The sequence below is a fragment of the Callithrix jacchus genome, chromosome 3 (genome assembly GCF_049354715.1).
Source record: "Callithrix jacchus isolate 240 chromosome 3, calJac240_pri, whole genome shotgun sequence".
In the NCBI taxonomy this organism is placed as follows: Eukaryota; Metazoa; Chordata; class Mammalia; order Primates; family Cebidae; genus Callithrix; species Callithrix jacchus.
In genome coordinates this window covers 140,474,411-140,500,401 of record NC_133504.1, presented here as the reverse complement: position 1 = coordinate 140,500,401, position 25,991 = coordinate 140,474,411, and the positions used below count along the sequence as shown (strand labels likewise).

The following is a 25,991-nucleotide window of genomic DNA, read 5'->3' as shown; positions in this document are numbered from 1 at the left end:
AAGGAAAATTTCTTGTCTCATGGTTCTTTGAACTGTAATTTAAAATTGTATATGTGCCTATGGCTGCCTTTGTATCTGATTTATTACAAACATTACTAGTTTATGTGTTTGTCCAGAATTGTAGGCAACTTGCACGAGAGTTAACATTGTTTTCTCACTATCCGGAATATTGCCATATGCCAGTGAGGTCGAATATGTCCTGGGATTGGGGTAAAACAAGATAAAGAAACCTTATTCCATCTTCAAAGTGAGTCTGAATTACCCTGTAAAATATCTAAAGCTCTTTAACTTTCCTTCTCATTGTGTTATGTACTTCCTAATATTCTTTTTCCTCTTTATGCTTTTCCTTCTTACATTTTGATTCTCTATATCCCACTCTTCTCCTTTCCCTTCTTTCCCTCTTCCTAACTTCTTTTCTCTTTTTTCATAAGTAAGATATGTCGTATAATGGTCAAAACATACCCATTCATTAATTTTAGAAATTTCATTTTTCTCTTGTTTCATCCTTGGTGTCTAATAAAACATTTCTTAATACTAGCAATATAATAACTAATTATTTTTGCTGGACATTCTACTAGGTGCCTTATATACCATATCTAATTTATTCCTTACAAGTCAATAAGCTGTGTATTATTATTACTCCTGGCTTACAAACAAGAAAGCAGAAACTTAAAAGATTATGGAAGTTGCCCAAAGTCTTGTAAGCTAGAAACAGAACTGAGACTCAGAACCAATGTCTAACTCCAGAGCTCGAATGCCTTGCAAAGAATGAGCTCTCAATCTCATCGTGTCTCCAAGACATACTTTTGAAATGCAGCAAAATGGTTAAGAGCATGGCAGTTGGAATTAGACTTGGTTTGAGTCTCAGCTCTGCCAGGGATTAACTGTGTGACACTGGGCAATCATTTTACCTCTCTGAACTTCCATTTTCTCATCTATAAAACGTGGAAAATATACCTCACAGAGTGGTCGTGAGGTATTACATGTAAAACTTTAAGCCTGGCACATGTCCAAATTTTAATACAGTTTACTAATATTACTATTTATGGAAAAAATAGTATTTTTTCCCCTTCCAACCAACTTCATTTAATGACAAACATATTTTGAAATAGCTCTAACTGTCCTCAGTAACCATTGGGAATTTTCCCTTGATGAACATGTCTAAAGATTCCTTGAATCCATTCATGTCTTCATCCTGCACAGCTGCTGGTGGTTAGGAACAAATTCTGAAATTTCCCACATGATGTTTGAAGGAGCGTAATGTAGTGCTTCCATTTAATGGTTCCAGAATAGTCTTCTTCCACCTTTTACCTAATACTCTGGTGCCACACAGTTACTTTGGATATTGGTCTAGGAAGGGAAGCCCTGAAAAACTGCTAGAGAGGAATAGAGTATGCCTTGACCGCCTGAGTCTTCTGGTCTCAGCGCCTGGCTGGCCGAGTGTCTAGACATCAGGCTCAGAGTGGACAGGCCTGGTTTCTTCACTTACTTGGCATCTAACCTTGTTCAGTTACCTTAACTTCTCTGGTCTCACGTAGAAATCAAATAGTGACTTCACTGTCACTTCCAACTCCTTGGAACTGATATTTGAAAGGTACTCAAAAACTATTCGGTGATGCGATTCAGCAGAGATCTGTCTGGTGTGTGCAGATTTTATTTCCTTTAGCCCAGGCAGGAATTGTATGTTAAAAGTGAAGCATATATGGAAAAGTAAAGCATAATACTTCCTTAAAGTTATGCCCCCCAAATTATGAGTATTTAGGTTATGCTCAAAACCAAATTCAGTGGCCACTAAGGCTCATATTTAATAAAGCGTTCTTTTTTTCTTAATTGAGAAGTGGAAGATTTTGTGAAACTCTGGTAGAGTTTCGGTACTTGAGAAGCAAAATGATCAAAGCCAAAGTTGAGATCTCAGCAGTATGAACATCAGCTCTGGCTTTGGCAATGTCAGAGCGCTTAGTTAATCGCTCTGGCAGCTCTCAGCTTGTTTTTGCACGCAATGCTTTCTCTTCCTTTAGGCAGAGTGACTGCCACATATGCAATGGAGTGTAGATAAATAGTTGTTTACTCTGGCATCTAAATGCCTAACTTACTGGGAAATGTGGCCATTTTTCTTGATCAGTATTTCTCAAATATTTTTTACTTGATCCAGAGCAATAAATATGTTTTATATCAGAACATATATATATATATATATATATATATATATATATATATATATATATATAAAGTTGTGTATACATATGCATATAAAACTGCAAACAGAATTATCATGAAGTAGTACTAACCTTATGTCGTATTTCACTCTATTCTCTTCCTTTCTATCCAGCCTTATGTTGTATTTCACTCCATTCTTTTCCTTTCTATTCTACTTAATGTTATTAAGCAATTTTGATGATGACACACTAAATTGATTCGAGGGTCACGAAATGGGCTGTCACCCACTATGAAGAATGCCGGCCTTAAGATTCCTCTTAGTCCAAAAAACTACCTTACTTCTCTGGGCTTTACATACCCTCAAGGAAAAACTCTACACACTCTTTCAGTTCGCTCCCAGTGCACACACACATACCACCATCACAACCATCTCTAACACCACCAAACTCTTTGAACCCCTAAGTAGACAGAACTCGATCAGCTGTTACCAGAGATTTTTTTTTTTCCCTAGCAGCCTCCAACTTCTCACAGGAGGCCAGAATTAGGACGACTTGAATTGTGAAAAGCAGCATACTCTTCTCCTTTCTGTGGGTTCACTGGCGTCAGGAACTCAAGAATTCTGTGCTGTGCCAGTGCCCGCTCAGGATTAGAGTATTGACTATAGGACTGCAATAAATACTCATCGGCTGGCCATAGTCCCAGATCTGGACAGAATACAGTGGAAACAGGGATCTTGTGAAGGTAGTGTTGAGTAGCACTGGTGATCCATAGACAGACTGATTTAGCCTACAGGATGTAAAGTTCCAGGATTATTGAGTGGAGCAGGAGTCCAGGCAGAGTGCATATTCCTCAATATACACGACACCAAGAAAAGCAAACAGGCAAACACAGGTTATCACAGTCTGGATATACTGGGGCAGAATTAGTCAATGACTGAAGCTCTCTCTTTGTATCATTGGCTCATAAGTCCAAGGTTGTCTGAAGCCTGACTTTGCCCTTGAGTGTAGAACCTCAGGACCTAAATGGAACCCTGAGTGATTTGTGTAATTCCCTGATGTCTTAGAAGTGTGTCTGAAGGCAGGTTCACATATTCTGTGCAGATTTGAGGTTCACATGTTAGTCACTCTTCTCAGAAAACCTCACTGGCCTGACCAGGGTAACAGTCAGATAATGGGGGTTGGGGATTTGGATTATAGGACTGTGACCTTACTCATTCTCCATGAACATGTTCTTCCTAGGAGTAGAGACCTGCATCCTGACTTAAATGACTTGGCTCTCTTTTAGCAACTTGCAGACTATACTCTGGCCTCTCCCAGGCCCTGAAGGTCATTTATTTTGCAAGATAAGCCACAATAATAACAACACCAGCAAAATTCGGCGAATAAACCAGGAGCAGAGAAAACATAACGCATATAATTAATACGTAATTTATAACGTTACAAGTTTTTTTTTTTTTTTAAGATGGAGTCTCACTCTGTCACCTAGGCTGGAGTGTAGTGGCATGATCTCAGCTTACTGCAACCTCTGCCACCCGGGTTCAAGCAATTCTCCTGCCTCAGCCTCCCAAGTAGTTGGGATTACAGGCACCTGCCACCACACCCAGCTAATTGTTATAGTTTTTAGTAGAGACGGGGTTTCATCATTTTGGCCAGGCTGATCTTGAACTCTTGACCTCGTGATCCATCCACCTTGGCCTCTCAAAGTGCTGGGATTACAGGCGTAAGCCACCATGCCCAGCCTAGAGTTATAAGTTTTATGAGCCAGATATGTTCTAAACTTTCTTAGTATTTTAAAGAAACAGTTCATAGAATTTATATCTAGGAGGGACCCTTGATAGTCGATAGTTCAGTCACCTCATTTTACAGGTGTGAGAACTGAGGTCCTAAGAAGCTAGAAAATGGCAGAGGTGGCCAACCCCAGATCTTTAGGACTCCAGGCTTGTTTCCTCATGTCTCATTTTTTACTCTTCAAGTAAAAAAGGATTTCTCCTTTGTTATGAAATGTACACAGAAATGGCATAGTTTCAGCCACTGTTCATGGACTCAGCAATGTTAAAAGCAAAAAACAAAACAACAAAGCAAAACTAAAAAACACAGCAATCATTGCCCAAAGGGGCTGCATTTAGGTCACAGAAATTTGAACCATAATATGTGTGCTTCAGGAGATTTCATGAGATTTTCTGATGCCAGCTGTGGGGCTCCTGTGGCTCTCTTTGAGGACTTTGGACAGTGAAGGACTGTGTAGCTAACACATGGATTCCTAAGTCACCTGTCACCATGGAGCACTGATTGTATCACAAAAGCAGTTCTCAACCATAAAAGGACAAAGGACAGCTCTGGAGTTTTTTCCTTTACTTCTACATCACGAGTCAGTGGTCACTAGTCAAAAAGGTAACACATCCAAGATATGGGTGGAAACTTCAGTCATTGACCCTTTGAATTTCAGAATTGGAAGGTCATCTCTTCCAGCAGTATCTGGTGCGTGAGTTAATTGAAAGATTCTGCAGAACGTGTAGCAATTATATCTTTTTTTGTCTCCCCAGAATAGGACCCTACCAGAGGAATCTGTTACTAGTCTGAGCTATTGTCTAAGATTTAGTCTGGGAAAGAGGCATGTGGTCAGAGGATGGTGACTATCACAGGGCTGTTTCATCCACACATAGTGCTCTCCAATGAGAGCAGAATAGGAAGCCAAAAGACATAAACTTTATGTTAGTGCAACAGAGTAAGTCTAGGATCAAGGAGGAATAGCCTGACAGGACTGTCCCACCCAGTCTGGAATCCTGAGACAGACTATAGAATTTCATTTAAAAAATCCTTTAAAGCAGAGTTCTGGATTTTGTTTTGTTTTTTCTGTTCTCAGAAATCATTTCAGTGTGGCACTACTCACAGGTAGGCACAGAGGACGAGGCGACTTCTTATTCCTTTCCTCGACCATCTGAACACTAAGGATTTCATTCTCCTGCCTCTTGGTTTCGTACTTCATGAATCTCATCTATTCAGTAAGCAATCAAGCACTCTGCCCAGTGGGTCCAGGGAAGGTTAGCATCACATTGACCCTGGCCCACTTCCCACCGGCACCATCTAGAACTCCTGCTGAACTTACCGAGAACTGATGCTCACATAGTGGAACTAGTGACTTCTGTCCTATATCTCTAAGAGCTTTTACATACTCCAGCATGGTTTGAGAATTTGACTTTAAGTTCACCTTTTATCCGGCAGAAACTATTACTGCACCTGCGCCTAGGTTTAAAAAAATATTGGTCAACCAGGCGCAGTGGCTCACTCCAGTAATCCCAGCACTTTGGGAGGCCGAGGCGGGCATATCACAAGGTCAGGAGTTGGAGACCAACCTGGCCAAAATAGTGAAACTCCATCTCTATTAAAATAAAAATGTGGCAGGTGCCTGTAGTCCCAGCTACTCAGGAGGCTGAGGCAGGGGAATTGCTTGAACCTGGGAGGGTGGTGGTTGCAGTGAACCAGGATTGCACCACTGTCCTCCAGCCTAGGTGACAGAACAATACTCCGTCTCAAAAAAAAAATTGGTCAAATTATTCTGAAATCTATGACTAGTTATTTCATTAACCTGTGTTGAATCTCTATTCTAATAGTTACTACAATTTTTCTCATGATTTCCAGCTGTCTAATTGCTTAGCCCATTAAATCTGTGATAGCCGCAAACGTTACTAAATGTCCTCTCCTCAACAATCCTCAATAAACATTCTTTTCTTCGGGGCTCACTTCTGGTTTAGCAGCACCATTTTGCTCGCAATTTAATGAAGGCACTAATGTAAAGATACAAAAACCGGCCGGGCACGGTGGCTCAAGCCTGTAATCCCAGCACTTTGGGAGGCCGAGGCGGGTGGATCACGAGGTCAAGAGATCGAGACCATCCTGGTCAATTTGGTGAAACCCCGTCTCTACTAAAAATGCAAAAAATTAGCTGGGCATGGTGGCACGTGCCTGTAATCCCGGCTACTCAGGAGGCTGAGGCAGGAGAATTGCTTGAACCCAGGAGGTGGAGGTTGCGGTGAGCCGAGATCGCGCCATTGCACTCCAGCCTGGGTAACAAGAGCAAAACTCCGTCTCAAAAAAAAAAAGACACAAAAACCTTGAAATTGTTAACAATTCATGTTTCAAAGAGTACCAAATGGAGACACTGACTCTAAAAAAAAATCAGTTAGCTTGTTTTTAAAAGAAATCAGTGACACAGCAATAACATTACAGAGGCCACAAACATGCAGACATGATGCTTGGACCTGCTGAGCAGAAAGTGGCAATCAAGTATTGGTAAGAACTGTACTGGCCAAAAGATGAGAAATAAATCCCATTAAATTTCATGGGCCATCCCTGTCAGTGAAATTTCTAGGGGTCTAGTGGTGTGAGGTATATTGAGATGTCCCTTCCAATGTGAAAGATAAGTATCTGACCTCTCTTTATAACCAGAAAAGAAGCATCATGTCTGGTGGCTTTTCTTTGGATTTTGGAGGCAACCTATTTCTCATCTGTGTGTGTGATTTTGGCCCATTTACCTTGTAACCCAAGAAGCTGCTCATTTTGAATAGGGCCCAGGACAAGAGAAAGTTCTGCAACAGGTCCAGACTTCTGTGCAAGTTGCTCTGTCATTTTGAGCCATATGACCCAGCAGATCCAATGTTGCCTGAAGGGTCCTGGTTGAGAGGGATGCTGTTTGGAGTACTTGGCTGGCCCCATAGGTGATTCACAGCTCACACCCTTAGAATTTTAGAGAAAAACTCTGCCATCCTCTGCAGATAACTACTGTTGTGGTTTGGCCGTGTCCCTACCCAAATCTCATCTTGAATTGTAGCACCCATAATTCCCACATGTTGTGGGAGGGACCCAGTGGGAGATAATTGAATCATGGGGGCAGGTCTTTCCTGTGCAGTTCTTGTGACAGTAAATAAGTCTCAAGATATCTGACAGTTTTATAAAGGGGAGTTTCCCAGCACATGCTCTCTTCTCTTGTCTGCTGCCATGTGAGACATGCCTTTCACCTTCTGCCATGATTGTGAGGCCTCCCCAGCCATGCGGAATGTAAGTCCATTAAACCTCTTTCTTTTGTAAATTGCCCAGTCTCAGGTATATCTTTATCAGCAACATGAAAACAAACTAATACAACTACTGTCCTTTTAAGAAACAGCTTTGGCCTAGTTATGTATATTAGTCGAGACTGAATGCTTAATCATGGGCCACCAAGTTTCCATGAAGCCTGAGCCACGTATTGTGAACTGGATGTTGTCTGACCCACCACACCATCATATTAGGAATGCACAGTATCATCATATGGAAGTGGTGTACACACGAGATCAGGCTTGAGCAGGCTCTGAGGCCACATTTAAACTGAATAGGAAATAGCCCAAATGCCCATGGTCCTCATTCTTGCTACATTACCTTCTTTCTGTCACCTTGTATCTGTGGAATGTAAACCAAAAATAAAGTTCTAAGTCCCCAACAGATTGAATGCCCCCTCTTGGCTAAAGGCATTCCAAAGTAGACCTGAAAAACTAGTTCAGGCCATATGGAAAGGGAGGGGCGTCAGACATACCTCATTGTGGGAACGCTCCCATGTGAGACCCCCAAGTAGTGGCTCACACCATATGGTTGAGCTTGATCCCGGACACGGGCCCCCTGTTGGAAGTAGTTGAGCTATGGGGAAGAAGGACTGCAAGAAAGCTTATGTGATATACAAAAAACAACATGAGTTATTACTCTATCGTGCTGAGGTGATGGGAGGCATGGTGTCCACTTTTGGTTCTCATGGTGTCCACTTTGGTTCTCATAGAGAACCAAAAGTTCTCTATTCATTATAGTTTCTTCTTTAAGTTATGACTTAAATTTTCAAAGCAAGCTAATAGTAAAAATTGCTTTGTTTATGTCTTTCCTGCACCTGGACCCTTGATGTGGTATTTACAATACTGCTTGTGACTTAATGATTTATAATGTAGCCTGTGATTTTCTTGTGAAACTCCTGCCCTAGATAAATAGTTTCTTTTAAACTTCTAAACTTAGATATTGCACCTGGACTCTTGTGACTGATGATTGCACCCCCTGCTTTAACCTGATTATGTATCTCCCTGTTCCCAGCATATTTATCCAAAATATGGTGACTTGTGATTGTATTGTAAAACTTTCTGTTCCCCTTTATCTCATGAAACACTGATCCCATGACGTAAACACTTCTACTTGTAATGTATATAACCAGACCCTGAGTTCAATAAAGCTGCTGATGAAGCATCTAACTTCTCAACCCTCCAGACCCCGTTGTTCTTTCTTCTTCTCTTCCACGCACCCCCCTTTCCAGGTTGGGACCCTCTTGCTGGCCAAGAGCCCCCCAGCAGACATGCCAGCACCCACACCTCATTATACCCTTCTCCCTTTGGAATTCAGGCACAGCTGTCCAGCATTAACATTAAAACAGAGATCTTAAGACTGACAAAACAGACTCTTTGAGGCAATAAGATATGTTACAAAATTACAGATAGCAGGCTCTGAAAGAAATCAATATTTTACCCTAGAGTATATTTTGATGGTTTTTTTTTTTTTTTTTTTTTTTTTGAGATGGAGTCTCACTCTCTCACCCAGGCTGGAGTGTAGTGGTGAGATCTCAGCTCACTACAACCTCCACCTCCCAAGTTCAAGCAATTCTCATGCCTCAGCCTCCCAAATAGCTGTGATTACAGGTGCCCACCACCACGCCTGACTAATTTTTGTATTTTTAGTAGAAATGAGATTTCACCATACTGGCCAGACTGGTCTCAAACTCTTGACCTCAGGTAATCCACCCACCTTGGATTCCTAAAGTGCTGGGATTACAAGCGTGAGCTACCATGCCCAGCCTCGATGTATTTTTTAATGGCCCTGCAGGCTGGGTGCAGTAACTAACACCTGTAGTCCCAGCACTTAGGGAGGCTGAGGCAGGAGGACTGCTTGCACCCAAGAGTTTGAGACCAGTCTGGACGACATAATGAGACCTTGTCTCTACCCAAAAATAAATAAATAAATAAATAATTAGCTAGACTCCGTAGCACACACCTGTAGTCCCAGCTACTCCAAAGGCTGAGGTGGGAGGATTACTTGAGCTCGGGATGTCAAGGCTGCAGTGAGCTGTGATTGTGCTACTATATTCATAAATGGCTCATTCATAAAGCTGCCTCTTGTGGGAGAAATCTACGTTCTATATACACTATCCTTCACCTTCCAGGTCTTGTTATGATTCAGGAGAGATTAAGAGTCTGGCACCTTTTTAAGTCTGATAAGAAACATTTCCGATCTAGTCTCCTATGAGGAGGCTTCATCTGCATTAGAAGAAACTTGGCCTCTACAACTCCTTACCTTAACCCAGACATTCCTTTCTGTTGATTCCAAGACTTTAAATAACTTAACTCTTTCAACCAATTGCCAGTCAGAAAAATCTTTGAATCCACCTGAAAGCACCTCCCCACTTTGAGTTGTCCACCTTTCCAGACCAAACCAATGTGCACTTTTCATGTATTGACTGATGTCTGCTTGTAATTTCTATACCCCTAAAATGCATAAAATCAAGCTATAATCCAACCAGCTTGGGCACATGTTCTCAGCACCTCCTGAGGCTGTGTCATGAGCATGTTCTTGACCTTGGCAAAATAAACTTCTAAATTGATTGAGACTTATCTCAGATACTTTTTGGTTTACAGGTCTGTGGGGAGTTCCTATGTCTAGTTAGCCAAGGAAGAGAAAACTCAGGCCTGTTTTACAGTTGGTTCTGCACAATAATGCAGGCACCGCCCAAAAGCAATAACGCTGTACCCCCATTCTGGGACAGCCCTGAAGGACAGTGGTGAAGGGGAATCCCCCCAGTAAAGGTAGAGCTTTGAGCAGTGCATCTGATTGTTCATTTTGCTTGGAAGGAAAAATGACCAGAGGTACAAGTCTATACCAATTCATAGGCTGGGTGGTCAGGGATTTGAAAGGAATATAATTGAAAAATTGTGACAGAAAGGTCTTTGGGAAGAGGTATGTGGATAGATATCTCTGGGCAAAGAATTTTAAGATATTTGTGTTCATGTAGTGTTCATGAAAATATTACCAAACCATATATGCTCCGAGTCCAGTATATGGTGCTGTTTCTCTCATAGTCAGGATTCATGGGTCTGCAACTAAAATGTAGATTCAGTCACTCACCACTTGCAGAGTTCAATTAACAAGAGCGATTCTGGTATAAAGAAAGTGACTTTATTCCAAAGCTTAGCTTAGGGGAGGAGGTATAAGCTCCTGCCTTTAAGGGCACTGCTTCGCTTTTGGGGAAAAAAGCAGGGGCTTTTTTTTTTTTGAGATGGAGTTTTGCTGTTGTTACCCAGACTGGAGTGCAATGGCACAATCTCGGCTCAGCGCAACCTCCGCCTTCTGAGTTCAAGCAATTCTCCTGCCTCAGCCTCCTGAGTAGCTGGGACTACAGGTGCGCACCACCATGCCCAGCTAATTTTTTGTATTTTTAGTAGAGACGGGGTTTCACCATGTTGACCAGGATGGTCTCGATCTCTTGACCTCGTGATCCACCCGCCTCGGCCTCCCAAAGTACTGGGATTATAGGCGTGAGCCACCACGCCCAGCCAGCAGGGGCTTTTAAAGGGGACTTGGCATGAATGGCATTCAGGGAAGGGAGCAAGCAGATGTGGGATCTGCATGATTCACTTACCTACCAGGTGGTCAAGCTGGCACCATCGTGGGCAAAGATAGGTTGTAAGGGGGCTGTTGTCTTGAGATCCTCCTGGGTGGGAGAGAATTCTGGTCAGGACACACTTCAGGTTGTAAATGGCCTGTTGTCTCTTGAGGCTATCTCCTGGTGAGAGCGTTCCAGTTCTGGAGTTCCCTTCGTTCCAAAGGGAGGGACAGTGCTTCCCTTGAACTGGAAGCTGAGACTGTCATCTGACCCCTGTGCACTCCTGTCTCTCAGTCAACAGGCAAAGCTGGACTGGCTGGGGTGATTGGTCCTGATTACCAAGGGTAAGCTGCTGCTTTATGATGGAGGTAAGGTAGACCATGTCTGGAATACAGGAGATCCCTCAGGACCTTTTAGCACTCACAAGTCCTGTGACAAAAGGCAATGGGAAACCATAACAATCAGAACCCAATTGAGGATGACTACGGGCCCAGATTCCTCAGGGATGCAGGCTTCAGTTTTCCCACCAAGCTAAGAATCACAACCAAGCTAAGAATCACAACCAGCTGAGGTTTCTGCTGAGGGATAGGGAATATAGAATGGTTAGCAGAGGAAGATAGCTATTAAGATAGCTATAAAGTCACAACCACATGCCTGGTTGTAGAAGCAAGGACTCTGACAGAAGTCTTTCTTCCTTGTTTCGTTATGAATGTGTTTGCATATTTATTAACCAAACATTTTTGTTTTCTTCCGTCTCTTGTCCACTTATCATCTAACATAAGATATGATAATGATAGTTAACTTTCTCTCTCAGTATTTAAGTTGCAGAATATCAGAGAAGTGTGAACACCACCCAAGGACTTTGCATCCTCTTCTAGGGGAACAGGTTACTGTGATTTTACTGTGATTTCAGATGTAGGTGGGATACTTGTATCACATTAGTGAAAGGATGACTTTCTTATTGGCTTTATGAAAAACTTGGAGATTAAGTACAGCTTAAGGACATATGTATGGGTGCCAAGTTGACAACGGGTGGAGTGTGATGAGCTTTTCAATGTATCCACTTGGCTAGGAGATAGTCCCCAGTTATTTAATCAGACTGTAATGTTGTTTAGTTGAGCTCTTGTAAATGTATTTTATAGGTGTAATTAAAGTCCACAGTCAGTTGACTTTAAGTAAGGGAGATTACTTACGATAATCTGGGTGGACCTGATTCAATAAATTGAAAGGTTTTAAAAGCAGAGCAGAAGCTTTCCTGAGAGAATAAATTCCGCCTTTGGAGAGCAGCTTTAGTCCATGGCTGTGAATCCAGCCTGTTCTTCCTGATAACTTTGCTCTATGGATTTCAGACCTGCCTAGCCAGCTCCTGGTATGAGCCAACTCCTTGCAATATATCGTCTGTCTGTCTGTCTGTCTATCCACTCCTCTCTCTCTCCCCTCCTGTTGGTTCTGTTTCTCTGATTGAAGCCCCTCAGATATTCTTGAAAGTTTTGTTTTGTCCATCAGTGCAGCCAAGCAGGACTCAGCACTGATCCTACAGATGTTGGGTGTTCAACACTGTGTGTGGAACTGACATGATTTTAATGTGTTCAGCCTTTGTATAGAGGTATCCTTTGTTTGAGGTAGGTTGCTACTGCACGGATTCTGCAAGGCCAGGCAGCAGGCAGGTCCCCTGCCAGTATTTTCCACCCAAAATCAGTCACTGATTCATGGCACCCTCTGAAACTCAAGTGGCAGAAACCAGCATTGGAAGGAAGCACAACCCACATATCTTCTAGCATGTGGGAGAGATGTGGCCAAACACTGAGGCTTCACAGTAAAAATATCTCTGCCTCTGCTACTGCTTCTTTTTTTTTTTAAAGAAGTCTCTCTGTCATCCAGGCTGCAATCTCAGCTCACTGCAACCTCTGCCTCCCAGGTTCAAGTGATTCTCTTGCCTCAGCCTCCTGAGGCAGGAAGCTTGTGCTACCTGTGGGCTGGAGGCCTCATGCAGCCCAGAACGGCTTTGAATGCAGCCCCACACAAATTCTCAAATGCTCCTGAGTAGCTGGGATTACAGATGTGCTCCACCACACCCAGATAATTTTGTATTTTTAGTAGATATGGGGTTTCACTATGTTGGCCAGGCTGGCCTCAAACTCCTGACCTCAGGTGACCTGCCCATGTTGGCCTGCCAAAGTGCTGGGATAACAGGTGTGAGCCATCAAACCCAGCCAATTTTTGTATTTTTAATAGAGATGGGGTTTTACCATGTTGACCAGGCTGGTCTCGAACTCCTGACCCCAAGTGATCCACCCGCCTCAGCCTCCCAAAGTGCTGGGATTATAGGCATGAGCCACTGTACCTGACCCTCTGTTACTTGTTTCTAAATATTTTATTTCTCCTGTGAATTGTGAAACATATGTAAAAGGAGGTTCTAATAGACAAGTGGAACGAATAGAAAAATTAAAAATTGACGTGGTTTTAAGAGCTGGAGGAGGAAAGGTTAAGAAACAGCCAAAGAGTTATTATTTTTATTGATATGTTGTTGCCTAAACCTAAATAAGTACAAGCCTATTTCAGGAGATTCTATTTAGGTGCATATAGTCAGCATTGCTATAAAGCCATATATGCATTACTAAAAATCCACATACTTTGCAGACTCATGAAACAAAAACTGCAGGGCTTATGGAGAAATGGGAAATGTAGCATTGTACCCAAAAGAGTCATCAATGACATAGTAAAAAGGCTAGGAACCTAGTGAAAAATGTAGCTCAGCTTTGTACATGTCAGATGGTTAAGAAATGTATCAGTACAATAAATATGACACTTTGCCTGGAGAAAGTCCTGAAATTTGCCTGTGGACTTGGGTATCAAAGGGTTGCAGCTTGTGTGATATTGTGAGGTGATGGAAGGAGAGTCATCTGAAATTGGACAGAAACCTGTTACACTATATGTTGTGGGCATAGGCATATTTCATAATCGCTGGATACCTCAGCGATCTGAGGTATCCAGAAGATATTTAGGGTTAGGTATGTGTGTGTTTTGTCTTATTTCTACACACTTCAGTTCAGCTGGGTGCAGTTTTCTACATTCTCCTAGTGTAAGCTTGTGCAACCTGTGGCCTGGAGGCCTCATGCAGCCCAGAATGGCTTTGAATGCAGCCCCACACAAATTCTCAAACTTTCCTAAAACATTATGAGATTTTGTGTGTGATTTTTTTTTTAAATAGCTTGTCCACTATCGTTAGCGTTATGTATTTTACGTGCAGCCGAAGACAATTCTTTCAGTGTGGCCCAGGGAAGCCAAAAGATTGGACACTCCTGACTTACTGTTTCTGACAGGTTGAGATATCATATATCAATCACATTGAAACAAATTTGCATTTTCAGAACAAGGGTGATTGCAGGACTGACTGTGGAGCGCTAAGAGATCACTGTCCTTTATCTGTACTTTCAAAATCCTGAAAGATCTTTGTAAGTTTGGCTCAAATTCATTTGTTAGCAAAGCTTAACGTGAATATTGATGTTTTCCTAAAATATTGCACTTTGATTATTAAAGTGCAGTCACAGAACCCATGAGGGTCTGAATATAACTTACAGAGTTTGAAAAATTCCGATTTCCAAAACACATCTGGCCCTAAGGGAAGGGGGAAGGGTAGGTCTGTGTTGTTGAGCATCTGCGTTGTGTCTGGCATCACAACAGGTGCTGCAGATGCAGAGACACACAAGGCACAGTCCCTGGTAGACCCAGGGAAGCTGAAGTCTAGGAGAGGCTACCACACTCTGTGCTGTTGTAGTAGAGGTCTGTACTATGCATGAGCAGAGACGTGAAGAAAGGGGCATTCTTTCTAGCTAGAGTGTTCAAAGCAGGCTTTCTAGAGAATGTGACGCCTAGACTGGGTTTGCAGGGAGTGGTTACTAATTCTCTAGGCAGAGGAGAAAGTCATTCCAGGTAGAAGAAAATGTGTAAAGGTGCGAAGGCACAGTTATAAAACAGCAGGTCCAAGGTGATCTCTTTAATGTCACACAACTATAACATCACAAGGGCTGCCATAAAACAGTACAACAGACTAGGTGGCTTAAACAACACAAATTTATTTCTTTGTAGTTCAAGAAAGAACTACAAAGTTCAAGATCAAGGTATTGGCAGCAATGATTCCTTCTGAGGCCTCTTTCCTTAGTTTGTAGGTGGCCATCTTACCCTGTGTCTTCATATTCCCTTCCCTTGGTGTGTGTCTGTGTGCTAATCTCCTCCTCTTATGAGAGCACCTGTCATACTGGATTAGGGCCCACCCTACCTAGCTTATTTAACCTAATTACCTTTTAAAGACCCTGTCTCCAAATATTCACATTTGGAGGTGCTGGGAGTTAGGACTTCAAATATGAATTTTGGAGGGACACAGTTCAGTCCATCACACATAGGCTGGAACAAGAGAAGCATGAGCAAAGCACACAGAAGCTGGAGGAAGGTGTGATAAATTGTCAATGGACTTGGGGACTTGGGGACTTGGGAAAACTTTAAGGATATAGGTCTTGAAGAATGAGAATTTCATCATGTTGAGTTGTGCCCGTTTCTCTCTGTATTAGTCTGTTCTCACACTGCTATAAAGACATACCTGAGACTGGGTAATTTATGGAGAAAAGAGGTTTAATTGACTCACAGTTTTGTAGGCTGTACAGAAGGCATGGCTAGGGCAGCCTCAGGAAACTTACGGTCATGGCAGAAGGTGAGGGGGAAGCAGGCACAAATTCACATGGTGGCAGGAGAGAGAGAGCGAAGAGGGAGGTGCTACACACTTTTAAACAACCAGATCTTATGAGAACTCACTCTATCACAAGAACAGCAAGGGAGAAATCTACCCCCATGATTCAGTCACCTCCCACCAGGCCCCACCTCCAACACATGGGATCACAATTCAACATGAGATTTGTATGGGGACAGAGCTAAACCATATCACTCCCCTACTACAAAACCCCATTGTAGTAGTCCTCCTGAATAAAGTCTATCTTATCATCCTAAAAAAAAAAAGAGAGAGAGAGAGAATATCATCACATTGAGAAGGAAGCAAATCCAAGTTTTAGGCTTGCGTTAGAAGCCTAACCACACATACCACATACACCAAATATACCATAGCCTGTGCACCTAAATGTCCAAGACCTGGTATTCCCTAAAAGGGACTGGTCACCATTTTCTCTGCTTCTGACCCCTGATTTGTGCAAGCCATAGTCTCTGCTGCCCCTGGGCCTCTCACCATCTGTTCCAGAGACCTCCTATCCCTTCTAAAAGAATAATGATGTTATCTCTTCATTTCAGAATAAGCACAGCAGCAAATACCTTCTTTCCTCCATGCTTCCCCCAGAAAAAGAGAAAACTGTTTCTTCTTTCCTCTTGTCACTGGACAAGCTGCCATGTTCACCTTCCCTCATGCCTCCTGGAAGCAGAGTCTCAGTCCTCAGCCTTGCCATTGCATGGCCCTGGGGAGCACAGCCCATCTGAAAGTGGCCAGCTCCTCCATCATATTGGAAATGTGCTGGGACTATGGGGCCCAGCGAAACTATGACAACCACAGAGACTTGTGCATGCCAGTGTATGTCTAGTAATTTTTCTTAGCAGTTTCTTCTCAGAAGTATTCAGATACTCCAGAGCTAAGAAAAGGATTACAGAATTCTCATTATCTTAGTAAAAGTATAGGATTCAGGCCATTGTTGTATACATGTTTGAAATCAGAAGTTGAAATAAACATTAAGTTTATTTAACCAAGGTAGCTCAAGGTGCTTGTCAACTCACTCATCTTTACTGAGTAGCGTGCTCTGGGGTATGGAGGAGATGTGCGTGTGCGTGCATGTGTGTGTGTGTGTGTGTGTGTGTGTGTGTAACATATGGTATCAAATAAATGAAAAGATGTTTGAAAGAAAAAATGAAGGCTGCTTCCCAAAGTGTGTTCAGAGGAACTCTAGTCCTGCTGGTTGATGAGAAAGTCAAGTTTCCACAGCGAAACAAGGCTTCCAAAGCTGAAATTCCAAACAAGTTTAGGAAGCCCTGCGTATCCTCTGCTCTTTTGGAGAGCAAATGTGATAACAGCATATTAAAAACTCTGAAAGGTCACATAGTAAACAAACAGATTTAACTTTATTTTGCCTGGATTCTCAAAAACGTACTGGTACCAACCCATAGGGTACATTCTGAGAAATCTCAGACTAAGATATTTATGATGCTTTAAAGGGACTGTCAGAGCATATTTCTGTTTCTCACTTGGAAGCATATCCTAGAAATCCAATGCAGAGGAATTGGATGCTTTTATTATTTTAGGTTTAGAAACAAAAATGTAGGAATTGCATCCTTATGACAAATGGAAAATGAATCAGATTTGCTTGACTTGCCTAGTGATTTTTAATTTTTAGAATCTTCTATATAAACTAGTAATTACGATGATGCAGCCATCAAATAGTATATAATTATACCCTTGAAATAATGGATAATGAGCACTTTTTTAAATGAAAAAAAAAACCCTAAAGTAATTATTGGATGATGAAAATAAATTAATTCAATTCAGGATTTAAAAAATGAAAATCACTGTGATCCCTGAAGCAGTATAGATGCACATCTAAGTTCTTTCCTATGGAAAATTACAACAGAAAAATGCTGATATTAAGAAAATGTGGCACCCACTGCCTTTTTTCCTATAAATTCAGTCTTACAGCTTAAGATGGCAAATTTCTAGGGAGGCTGGTGAGCAGATGTTTCATAGCTAGTAAAAGATGGGATCAGGATTTGAGGCAAGCCCTCATGTCTCTGGGGCCGACATGCTTAACCCTTATCTAGAGCTGCAGCGAGGAAAAATAAATTGATAGTAACATTTCTTCCCTCCTGTCTCGTTCTTCTCACTGCCCAACCACCCAACAAAGTCAATTTTGTGTTGTAAAAGTCTAAAACGCCATCTAAAGTGCTACAGTGTTGGAGAACACTTTGCTAAACTGTACTTCTATATGGCAGTTATTCTGGAATATTTCCCGTTAGCATTGCAGAAGTGCTGTGTTTCACTACATTGTTAAAACTGCTTCCATTTGGGCCCCATCTGTGTACCACAAAAACATCTGCATCAGCGGTTGTTATTTGTCAAGACTATAGCTACTACTGACGACCATGCGCTTAATCCAGTTGATTCTGTGGAGACAGACTGCTAATACTGCCCCAGTATCATAAACTGGTCATAATATAGTTTACGTAATGGTTGCTAATAGACACGTGCTCAGGTTTTCATAACGGTCATTCGACGTGGGACTGTAAAGCTTCGGGAACTTGTCTTTTTGATATGAAAGATCTTATATTTGAGAATATCAATTGGAGAATCAAATTGGAATATAATTCCTTCCCTAGTTTATAAAATTGTATTTCCTATTAATGTCACTTAAGTTTTGCTGTCTGAATGTCGGGTGGGCTGAAATATAATTTCTGAGTCTTTTCATGAAGTCAATGCTAGAAAATTAATCAAGTGCCACAGTCAATAATAAAAAAAAATATAATACAGTTGAAAAACTTTTTAAGATTTAAAGATATTTCTGATGGAAAGTACATTATTAATTTTTTAAATGAGGAAGGGGAAATTATTTTTCATAACTGAGATGTCACCAAACACTAATAAGACTTTGGAGCTGACTTTTAATGATAGCATCTATGTTCTGGGTCCTCCTTTGAAGGGAAATTGGTGTTTGTAGGACTTAGAACCTTTTATTTCTGATGGTAGAAGGATTGGTTGTTGGGTGGAGAATTCAATTAGGTTTTACTGTTCTTTTTCCTTCCTGGTAATAGCTAAGGCGTTGCTGAAACAGTGTTCCCATGTGACCCATAAGTATGCTCTCTCACACTTGAACTTTGTTCCATCTTCCAGGGTGATGCGTGTGTACTTGTGTCAAGTTATTTTGCCCATATAAAGTGCGGCACAGAATGACAGAGTACTCACCTTTTTGATAAGCAGTCTTCAAGTGGGCTAGCTCTATAAATGGGCCACCTCAAGGAGGCCATTCTCTGATGCCAAAACCTTCCCAGTTCTCAGAAATAAGGCTTCTAAATGATGATATCTTCTCCCAGCCGTTTTCTCATCCCATTCAGCTCCTCCCGGGGCCTGTTAGCTTTCTGTTTTCCCCAACAATATGACCAGTGCAGCAAATAATTTATATAGTAGATGCCAGTGTTCACAACAGTGAGGTGACACAGAGGAGCTCATCAACCCTCTTAGCTGACGTGCAGAGAAGAGCACCGGTTGGTTAAATAGATGAGTAACCTGTTTAGAAAACTATAATTTAATATCTTTAATTAGAGTTAACTCTGATCAAAGCTCAACTGAGCATTACCAAATCTACCTTTTTTTAAAATGGCAGTAATGAATTATTTTTCTAATCAATAAAGTCTAACATTATCTACAATTCTCTGCTTATCTCGAAAGCTAAGTCTGTGGACCCAGGCTGGGATAATGATGTCATAATTGATATTCTTATAATGTTGCTATTGTATTTTGTAATATTTCTGATTAGAAATTTTGGGGATATAGTCAAGGAGCAGTGTTGGGTAAAAAAGAGAAGCAATTGTAAAAAACAATTTTTTTTAAAAAAAATTTTGGGGTTCGATATTTAGTGGGGAAAAGACAACTGATATAAAAGAAAAAAAAATCTTACTTTGGAAATAAGTGGAATATAATATAAACAGCCATTTGACCACTTCCTGTCATGCTGCCAGACTAGAACTCAGGCATCATTTACATATTTTCAGCCTTGGACAGTCGTAGAGAAAGTTTTCACTTATTACATCATTCATTGCCAAAGATCAGTTATAGAAGAGTGTAATAATGATAACTGTGGTGCCTTACAGAATGTTTTCAAATTTAAATTTTAAAAAATAAACCTATGTAAGGGCATTCTTTTAACACATGCCCAATGCTCTTGGATTTTCTTAAAAAACTACTTATTATAGTTCTTAAATATTATTCACTGGAGATTTTACTCATAAGAACCTAAAGTAGGTGTCATGAAAATCACTGGCCTATATTCATTCCTGAATAAATAACCACGGAAAAGATACTAATATTCTGAAATCAAACCCTCCATTTTTTTTTAACCATTTTTAAGTGATATGATCTCAGTTGTATTACATGATGTGTTAGGCCATTCTTGCAATGTTATAGAGAAATTTCTGAAACTGGGTAATTTATAAAGAAAAGAGGTGGCTGGGTATGGTGGCTAATGCCTGAAATCCCAGCACTTTGGGAGGCCAAGGTGGACAGATTAATTGAGGTCAGGAGTTGGAGATCGGCCTGGCCAACACAGTGATACCCCATCTCCACTAAAAATACAAAAATTAGCTGGGAGCAGTGGTTACGCACCTGCAATCCCAGCTACTCCAGAGGCTGAGGCACGATAATTGCTTGAACCTGGGAGGTGGAGGTTATAGTGAGCTGAGATCGCACCCTGGCACTCCAACCTGGGCAACAGAGCGAGACCCTATCGCTAGAGAAAAAAAAGAGGCTTAATTAACCCACAGTTCTGCAGATTGTACAGGAAGCATGGCGCTGGCATCTGTTGCCTTCTGGGGAGGCTTCAGGGAGCTCTACAGGGTGAAAGGCAAAGCAGGAGCAGGCAGGACACATGGCAAATGCAAGAGCAAGGTTAGGGGCTAATGATAAAAAAGGTTAGGAAGGCTTTTTTTTGAGACAGAGTCTCACTCTGTCACCCAGGCTGGAATGCAGTGGCACGATCTCAGCTTACTGCAACCTTCACCTCCTGGGTTCCAGTTATTCTCCTGCCTTAGCCTCCTGAGTAGCTGGGATTACAGGCACAGCTACCACGCCCTGCTAATTTTGTAAGCGCTACACTTTTAAGCAACCAGATCTCACAAGCACTCAGTCACTATCATAAGGATAGCACCATATCATGAGGGATCCACCCCCATGATCCAGTGATCCAAGCCCACTTCCAACACTGGGGATTACAGTTTGACATGAAATCTAGAGGGAACAACATCTAAACTGTATCACACACTTTCCTGTCTTTCAAATAATACACAGTAAAAAATAATGTAATTCTTTTTTGTGCCTAGCACCAGTGCCTATGTATAGCAAGCCTCCAGTATGTTTTAAATATCCTTTCCTGCTAAATGTGATCCGACACAGGATCGTTTCAGGGGAGCACTGATGCTGAAGGCTGTTTGCACCTGTCCTAGGCTCCTAGATGACTGTCTTTTTGTAATGGGTTATTATTCTGTCTGCATCCTCAGTGTCTTATGCCACTGCTTAGGATGAAGTAGTTTGAAGCACTTCTTCTTTTCAGATTTTCTTATTTATTTATTTGAGATGGAGTCTCTGTGTTGCCCAGGCTGGAATGCAGTGGCATGATCTCTGCTCACTGCAACCTCTGTGCCCCGGGTTCAAGCGATTCTTCTGCCTTAGCCTCCTGACTAGCTGGGATTACAGGCACCTGCCATCACACCTGGCTAATTTTTGTCTTTTTAGTAGAGATGGGATTTCAACATCTTGGCCAGGCTGGTCTTGATCTCCTGACCTCATGGTCCTCCACCTTGGCCTCCCAAAGTGCTGGGATTACAGCCATGAGCCATTGTGCCTGGCCTACTTTTAAAAAATTTTTTAGAGATGGGAACACATGTTGCCCAGGCTCGTCTTGAACTCCTGGGATCGAATGATCCTCCCACCTCAACCTCCCAAGTAGCTGAGATTACAGGCATGAGCCACCACACCTGGCAGCACTTCACATTTTCTGTGACATCTCAGTAAAGCCATAATTGAAGATCACAGAGGAAATGAGATGTCTGGCTTGTTTCCTCATTAACCTCATTTGTGTACCTGGATTCCTCTATGGATTTTGGCCAGCAGAGCTCTGGGGCCTCTGATAGCCGGGTAGAAGGTGAGGGGACTTGTGTCTGTATTTTGCGCAGGTGTTTTACAATTCATGTCGCAAGCTTCTATTTTTACTTCTCTCTCAAAACTTCTGACTCTATCTTCAAAGATATGTTTCCTGTGATGTAGGCATGCTGTTTTATCTCTTCATGTCTCAGCTTCCTCATGTGTCAAATGGAGATGTTAATAGTATCAACGTAATAGGATTGTTGTGAGGATTAACTGGGTTCATATTTATAAAGTTCTTAGATCCGTGGCCCATAGTAAGGATTAAAACATTTTTTTAGGCCAGACGTGGTGGCTCACACTTGTAATTCCAGCACTTTGGGAGGCTGAGGCAGGCAGATCATTTGAGGTCTGGAGTTCAAAACCAGCCTGGCCAACATGGTGAAACACCATCTTTACTAAACAAACAAACAACAACAACAACAAAAATATATGTATATGTATATGTATATGTATATGTATATGTATATGTATATGTATATGTATATATGTATGTATGTATATCCAGGCATGGTGGCAGGCACCTGTGATCACAGCTACTTGGGAGGTTGAGACGGGAGACTCGCTTGAACCTGGAAAGTGGAGGTTGCAGGAAGCCAAGATCATGCCATTGCACTCCAGCTTGGGTAACAAGAGTGAAATTCCATCTCAAAAAAAAAAAGTTTCTTAAAATGGTTGTCAGACCACTAGAAAAGTGGCTCTATCCAAGAAGATGCTGTTTTTGGTAAAGAGTGACTTACACTTTCTTTTCTAAGCAAAGAGTGGAGTAATATGAAGGAATTCGTATCCAAAGGCAGAGGACTGAAAGGTATTACCTAAAATACCTCCTAGCAAATGTTGGCAGCAAGCCTAGGTCCTGACTAATGAAGGGGAATATATGGGAAGATGTTCATAGTAACTCCTTTGGGGCTCTTCATAGTAGATTTTAAAAAGAGACAAGAGAAATAAACTGGAAATATATGGGGATAGAGGGAATTAGGGGGTAAAGCTTATGCCAAGAGTTGGCAGTTATCTTCTATGTCTAATAAAGGCCAAAATGGAATGATCCTCAAACTGGAGATATGTATAGATAGAGATAAAAATATTGTTAAAAACACCTGTTTGACTTACGTGTTTTTCTCAGCTTCTTCCATGGAGAGGGGCATTTAGCCATCTGCTTTGTTAAAGAAAGCAGGCACTGCCTTATTGCATGTGCTGGCCACCAAGAAGCTTCCCTTCCCTTCCCTTCCCTTCCCTCCCCTCCCCTCCCCTCCCCTCCCCTCCCCTCCCCTCCCCTCCCCTCCCCTCCCCTCCCCTCCCCTCCTCTCTTCCCTCCTTTCTTCCTTTCTTCCTTGCTTCCCTCCCTCCCTCCCTCCCTCCCTTCTTTCCTTTCTTCCATCTCACTGTGTTGCTCAGACTGCAGTGCAATGGTATGGTCACAGCTCACTGCAGCCTCAACCTCCAGGGCATAATCAGTCCTCCAGCCTCACCTTCCCAAATCACTGAGACTAAAGGTGTGTACCATCACCCTGACTAATTTTCTTATATTTAAAGAGATGGGATCTCACTGTGTTGCCCAAGCTAGTCTCAAACTCCTGGGCTTAAATGCTCCTTCCCACTCAGCCTCCCAAAGTCTGGGATTACAGGCATGAGCCACTGTGCCCTGGCCACTTGGAACCTCTTCTTGTTCTTCCCAGATGTTTCTTGGGAGCCCAGGGACAGAAGACTTACTGTGCCTTTGGCTCGTGCTCTGCCTTACCGCGCATGGATTGCACTGGGGCTGTTCCTGACATTCCTGGCACAGGGATTGGTCGCTCATTCAGGCTGATGCCTGCCCTTTGCCCTGTCTCCTTGGCCAGAGGCAGCTCAGCTGTAATTTGCTCTTAGGCTCGGAAGTGCGGCCCTGCCACACTGCAGCTTGTGTTTATTTTATAATCCACAGACAAGAAGAAAAAATTTCAGCCTTTTAAGAAGTTGTTTGGCAAAAGGAAAAAGAAAGACACGTCATTTTTCCGGGCGCAGTCAGTGGGGAAGAAGAGTTATTCTCACCAGAGTGTCAACAATGGGACCTTCTCTTCGGATGAGGAGACCCTGGAAGACGATCTAAGGTAATGACTTGCACTTTCTTTTCACATGCTTGGTAGAGTCCCAAGGTGGAGGTGGGGAATGGTATCCCAGAGGAGGTGCGTGCTGTTTTTGGTTCCAGCAGACAGGAACAGAATCACAAATGGGCAGGGCGTGGTGGCTCACTCCTGTAATCCCAACACTTTGGGAGGCCGAGGCAGCCAGATCACTTGAGGTCAGGAGTTTGAGACCAGCCCAGGCAACATGGAGAAACCCCATTTCTACTAAAAACATATAAAAAAATTAGCCGAGCATGGTGGCTCGGTGCACCTGTAATCCCAGCTACTGAGGAGGCTGAGGCACAAGAATCACTTGAACCCGAAAGGCAGAGGTTGCAGTGAGCTGAGATGGCACCACTACTCTCCAGCCTGGGTGACAGAGTGAGACTCTGCCTCAAAAAAAAAAGGAATCGCAAGGGGGTTCCATCTCTGGGAAGGTGGGTGCATTCTATGGAGAAGTCACCCTGAGGAGTTAGCAAATGAGTCTGACCTCATTTTCTGGGAGTGCACAGGAATTGGGCATTCATTTTGCTGCTCTCGATTGTGGAAGGAGGCAACACTTCACTGGCTGGGCTCGCCAGGGTTCCTCAGATTGAAGAAGACTGTGTTCCCTTATGCCATTGCTTTACAAAGAGAAAGGGTATCCTAGGGTAGACTTTACACCATTGTTGAGGACGCAGGTTGCTCAAGCACAGGTGGTCACCCTTCATGTACCTGGCCATCTCTAGTAACTTCTGGAGCCTGTCTATGTTTCTTTTGCCCGCCCTCCCTCCCTCCCTTTCTTCTTCTCTCCCTCCCTTCTTTCCTTTCTTCCTCCCTCCCTTATTTCCTTCTTTCTTCCCTCCCTCCCTTCTTCTCTGTCTCTCCCCCCACTTCTCCCTTTCTTCCCTTCCTTCCTGGTTTTCTTCCTTTCCTTGCCTCTTAGAGCATAGACACTAAATCTGGCTGTGACAGTGTCAGGAACTCAGAAAAGTAGGGTCAGGAAATACTTTCTCACCTGAGTGCTGGGAATTGAAGTCAGAGTCAGAGCTGGTTAAACTCTGATACTGACAGCTTAGAAACCAGCTCCTCTGAGAAACCTTTTCCAACAACCCCATCTGATTTATTTGCCCTTGTCTGTGTTCCTCTAGCATCATGTGCCTGATTTCTGCAGAGAACTTGTCACTTTATATGGAAATTATTGATTTGCTTGTCTGTCTTTCTCCCTGGACTGTCAGTTTCATGAAGTCAGAGACTAGGTTTCATTCAGCCTTGTATTGCATGCTCAAAAAAATGTTTCCTATGAATGCCTGACACTGCGTAAGCTAAGTGGAAGGAATAGATGGTATCATCTGTGATATTCTCACCGTGCTTCAAGGACAGAGACAAAAATATCCTCTATGGTGTATGTCAGTAAGTAAATTCTACTCAACATTGCTGTTGTGTCCAAATTACAAAAACCCTCAGACCAGCGCTGCACATTAAGTTTTACAGCAAATATTCAGCAACAGCATTTGTTAGTCCCGATATTGACTCTTTTCCTTGACAGCCCTGTGTTTATTTTCTGCTGTCTTTATAGGGTAAGAAAATGACTTAATTTGACTGCAGGGTAGAAGTGACTGAAAGGAGAGCACAGCTAATGCTAAGTCACTCAGCTGTTGGAATGTTGTCCCAGCGGATAGGCAAGGAGTGTGCAGTGAGAATCCATTTTGATTTTACTTCAGTTTTTCAGTTGTAAAATAAGGGTGTGAACTTTTTGGCCTCCTGGTATCAGAATGAGGAACAGATAGTAAAATGACACTAAGTGGCAGTAATGGGGTCAAGTCTGGAAAGTTCTCCCTTAGAAGACCAGTTCTGTGGAAACATAACCAATCATTTTTGTAGTATAGTGGGTATAGCACAGTTTTGCCGAGTCTGATTTCATACCTAGCTGTGTTGGACTCTTACTGGAGTCTTGGACCTGGACCCTGGAGGTTCTCTTCCCGTTTAAATCTTTTATTCTGTTTACCTCTTGGGGCTTTCCTTAAGGTTTTAGGTTTTACAAAGCCTTGGAAAATTCCACTTTGGATCAAATAGCTACATTTCATTTCTAATAATGTAACTGATCCTCATTATTGACCCTTGTCTACACACCCACCTTTATGAGACATGTACTGTATTTTCCTTCTTTTCTTTTTTTTTGAGACAGAGTTTTTCTCTTGTTG

At 42.3% G+C, this 25,991-nt stretch overlaps 1 protein-coding gene across 17 annotated transcripts in view; it reads left to right on the top strand.

Moving 5' to 3' along the window:
• Positions 1–25,991, top strand: part of CRACD (capping protein inhibiting regulator of actin dynamics) — a 297,618-nt gene that overhangs the window by 205,392 nt on the left and 66,235 nt on the right. For 11 of the 17 annotated variants that reach the window (XM_078367204.1, XM_078367198.1, XM_078367192.1 and 8 more), the window contains one exon: positions 23,628–23,793. Coding sequence is in view for 2 of the 17 variants with exons in the window: in XM_078367191.1 (XP_078223317.1) it covers positions 5,020–5,048; positions 23,628–23,793 (195 nt within the window). In the remaining 15 variants the exon portion in view is untranslated. Of the gene's footprint in view, positions 1–4,522; positions 4,635–5,019; positions 5,159–23,557; positions 23,794–25,991 lie in introns of those variants that run through there. The other 6 variants (XM_078367191.1, XM_035293656.3, XM_078367197.1 and 3 more) reach the window with 4 other exon arrangements.